This window comes from Quercus lobata, chromosome 3, assembly GCF_001633185.2.
Source record: "Quercus lobata isolate SW786 chromosome 3, ValleyOak3.0 Primary Assembly, whole genome shotgun sequence".
NCBI classification, from domain to species: Eukaryota; Viridiplantae; Streptophyta; class Magnoliopsida; order Fagales; family Fagaceae; genus Quercus; species Quercus lobata.
In genome coordinates this window covers 62,932,839-62,937,038 of record NC_044906.1, presented here as the reverse complement: position 1 = coordinate 62,937,038, position 4,200 = coordinate 62,932,839, and the positions used below count along the sequence as shown (strand labels likewise).

The 4,200-nt window shown below is 37.6% G+C and overlaps 1 protein-coding gene across 1 annotated transcript; it reads left to right on the top strand.

The window, feature by feature from the left end:
• The first annotated feature begins 1,535 nt into the window (after positions 1-1,535).
• LOC115979114 (protein PHYTOCHROME KINASE SUBSTRATE 1-like) lies at positions 1,536-3,854 on the top strand. Its single transcript, XM_031101081.1, has one exon. The coding sequence runs from the start codon at positions 2,074-2,076 to the stop codon at positions 3,586-3,588; it is 1,515 nt and encodes a 504-aa protein (XP_030956941.1). The 5' UTR covers positions 1,536-2,073; the 3' UTR covers positions 3,589-3,854.
• The last annotated feature ends 346 nt before the right edge of the window (positions 3,855-4,200 follow it).

Here is a 4,200-nt window from a genome sequence, read left to right as displayed (position 1 = left end):
AAATCAATCCAAACAACTTGGTTTTTAGTGGGGTACACGGTTTTTGAATTTTGGCTGATTAATAATAATCTGAGTTATATAATTCAGTTTTCATCCATCCAAAGATTCTCTCTTTTTTTTCTTTTTTTTAATATAATAATAATAAAGTAATTTGCTCAATTGAGCTAGGCATTTCAGGTAACCACGGGCCTCTCTACAAGTAGCCATCATCCACCATGGACAAGAGCAGAAGCTAATCCCCAATCCGTAATGCCAGTTTGAACCCAAGCCCCATGGCTCAAAACTCTTTGCTTGGATCTGGGGCCAGATAACCAAGCCCTGCCTGCTGAGGTAACCAATGTTGCATAGGATTTTTGATTGTCTATGAGTTACTTGAAAATTTTGCTTTTTCTATCCCTCTTTTATTTGATTAGCTGCCTTACATTGTGAATTTTGTCGTACTAAATGAATGCTTTGGACTTATATAGTCGACAGGAAGGGTGAGTCAATGCCATTGTTGTTTATGGTAGGGTGGGTTTTGTGTGGACAACATCTCTCTAAAATGCACAAAGTAAGAAGCCTGTAGATCTATGGAACACAAATGTGATTGGATGTGATAGTTTGTGGCTTGGAAACTCAAGCATGGATAGTTGGATACAATTTACGGGTGAAATGTTCTCAGCCTCTTATTTCTTTATTTCCCAAGATGACCAAGATACAAGTACTACAGTATTGGTAATTTGGCATCTCTTGCTAAACCAGCAAGGTATTAAATAAAGGGTAAATATTAGTTACAGTTTTGGGTAATGTACGTTAAATTCTCCAATTAAATTTAATCACATAGTTTCATTGACCAATATAATAAAAAAATGCCTTATCCTTTCTAAAGTCGCCCATGTGACATATTTACGAGATTAAGTTTAATTGAAAAATCTAAGTTTTGCCTATTAATAAAACACGCTACAAATTTGTTTGCCGTCTTTTCATTTTTGTTATTAGGATTATTCACATTTCACACGTCACTTTCCAGACAGATCAACATAGATAAGGGACATATCAATGAGGATCATATGAATAGAACAAAGGTACCAGAATTTCAAAAAGTTTTGCTTGTGTGACTAAACCATATCAAATAAACTACTCAAAATATATTATTGGGACCATTACACCAATCATATATTGCAGTTGTATCTGACAGAATAAAGCATCTTCAATTAAAGGGATAGGAATGTTTTGCTTGTGTAATAACCATTTCAAATTACCAACTCAAAATCAATTATTGGGGCTGTAAGAAAATGCTTGAAAGTGTTTGTGCAGAAATGAAGAATTAAATCCACATGTGGACCACCCACTCCATTATTTCCCCTTTTGTTTAAATAGCAGACTTAAGCGTGATATGGTCATCCAATCAAGTTATTTATCTTGTCAATATCCATACTCATTGTCAAGTTATCCCCACTTGAAAAGCAACATGTCAAAGATAGTTCCATTTTCAGGAGATCCAATTTTTTTAGCATAAAATTATCATATCAAAATAGGCTGGGTTGATCTAAGGATTATCATCAGATAATGTTAAATAAACTCAAGAAAAATTTCATATTGTGTGAAATTTTACCAATTTGTTAACATTGGTAGGCCTCAAAGCATATGGCCCTACATTATTAACATTTTGCATGCTGCACATGCCTTCTTAAAGAACTAGTTGTCAATAAGCAAAGCAGCCATGAGCCTAAAAATTGATTCAGACCCTCTTCTTCTATCTAAGTCTTCTCCATCCATCTGATTTCAGGTTTGGATTTCATCAAAGCACAGATCAAGTTTCTTTCAGCTAGTTGTATCATAGGGACCTCAGGTTTCTCCAAATCTTTTTTAAGTATTTTGTCTGCAGAGAACTTGTTCCTCTAGATTCTCCTGAGATTAATTTTCTTTTCTGTTCCTAGTGTAGGGTCTTTTTCATATTGTTTTTGTAGTTTTGTGCTTCTTGTCCAGTTTGTTCCAATCCCATTGAGAAAAGAACTCCTCTTTAGTCATTTTCTCTTCTTTTTGTTTTTGTCCTGCACAAGTTCTCTTTTAGACTAAAAGAACAGCCATTCCATGTCTATGATTACTTTAACTACAGCTTGCAATCCCAGCCTCTCACAAACTTTGCCCTTTGGAAACAAAAACAATAACAACCTCCGGGATGCCTCATTTTCTTCGTATCTGAACAGCTCAGAGGAAATCTTTATTCGTAAACTTGCTGAGTCAAGTGGAAGCCTCGTGCCTGTCATTACCACTGAAGAGCAACAAACTCAAATGGGAACAAAAAAGGAAGATGAAGAAGAAATTGGAGTATTTGGTGCTGAGAAGTACTTCAATGGAGTAATGGATGATGAAAGTGCATCAACTGCTAGCATGAGTAGTGCAAGGAAATACCAACACAAGAAAGAAGAAGGAGATGAGGTAGGCACCAGGAAGTACAAAGTTCAGCCTCAAACTCCGAGTGTTCATTCTGAATCAAGTTGGAATAGCCAGAGCGCATTATTGCAGGTTGGTTTAAAAAACCCTTCAAGGACTAAGGCAGAGAAGGTACGCAGAAAAAGAATTCTTGCTATTCTTTGCAAATGCTCTGATAAAGATGCTGTTGAAATTAGAGAACAAGTTGGTGAAATCAGTTTCAACAAAAGTGCTACCCCTAGTGTAGTACAAGGCAAAGCAAATAAAAGAGAGCCTAGGAAAACAGAATTAGAACTTGTTGATGCAGTTCAAGTACATACTCCTCACCTGGACAACAAGGTCGAGGAGGAGACGCACTCCCATGAATTGGACGAGTTGGGAATTGGGTTGAACAGAGAAAACTGTTTTACTTTCCCAACTTTAAATTCTGGTATGGGAACTATGCCTATTAAATGTCAGGTTCAAGAAGAGCTAGAGAAAATACCACGAAAGTCACTAGAAGTGTTTGGCTCGCCTGTGTTGGAAAGGAGAAACAAGTCTTTAAGCCTTGAGAGGAGGCTAACAATGTTGTCTTGGGATGCTGCCCCAAGAGTGGAGGATCATGAATTTTCTGTACCATCTGGTGTAAACTACAATGATACTGAGAGTGATGCAAGTTCAGACTTGTTTGAGATAGAGAGCCTCACAGGCAAAGCCAACCCTTTTCTTGCAAGGCAAGCATCAGATGCCACTTCTGGCTGTGTCACCCCAACAACTTGTTATGCACCAAGTGAGGCAAGTATAGAGTGGAGTGTAGTCACTGCTAGTGCTGCAGATGTGTCAGTAATGTCTGATTGTGAAGAGCTAAGGCCAACAAAAACTGTTTCATCAGCAATTATTGATGCCAAAACTAAGACTAACAAAGAGATACAGAAGCGGCGTTCAGGCATTTTGTTGGGTTGTAAGAGTCACAAAGCTGTGAGAGTTGCAGGAGATGCCTACAAAACGATTGAGAAGGCAAATGTTTACCCACAAATGCAACGCAGCTTGGATTCCTTCACACCAGTGACAAGGTTTCAAGCTGAGACAAAGCTAACAGGTTTCAATTCAAGTGTTGCCATTGCCACACGCACACGCTCACACTCACTCCCTCGGCCACAGTCACCTCATGCTACAAATGTTTTGCACATTTAGTAATCTAAACTTTCTTTGTAGAAGTATGCTTCAGTTCTATAATCTGTATTGAGTATGATGTAAGGTTTATCTCACAATTTTTCCTTTTTAGTGAATCTGACAAGGTGCTCTATGAGCCGTATATCTTTTCTGTCATTAGAAAGTTCACAGTCCAAAAGGAATAAAGAGAGCATCCAGGGATTAAGGCCACCTCAAAAAGCAGTATATACCTACATTCCTCTGTTTCATTATCTTTCTGTTTGTGTAACTTTTTCTTTTCTTTTCTACTTATTTTCTTGAGCCACAAGCATGAGTGTTAGGAAATACATTATTTGGATTTATTATATATCTTTGTGTGTTGCAAATGTCTTTTGTGTTTAGAGGTTTCCTGCTTTGTCCATGCATGCCTAGTTGGTTTTGAAGTGCTTCCTCTTTGCAGGCATGTTAACAAGGCTACAAAACTTGCCTTTTGTTTTGTGGCTTTGTGGATCTAAACCTGAGAATTGTAACATCTAACTGACTTAGAAAGTTCAACTAACCTGAACTTAAATAGTTAAGCTGTCAAGCATTTTGTGGATGTTTTATGTGCTGGACCACCAGGAGGAAACATGAGAGAGCTCTAGGAACTCTACA

Coding starts and splice junctions, on each gene's coding strand:
- LOC115979114 (XM_031101081.1), top strand. CDS start 2,074: ATGTCTATGATTACTTTAACTACAGCTTGCAATCCCAGCCTCTCACAA.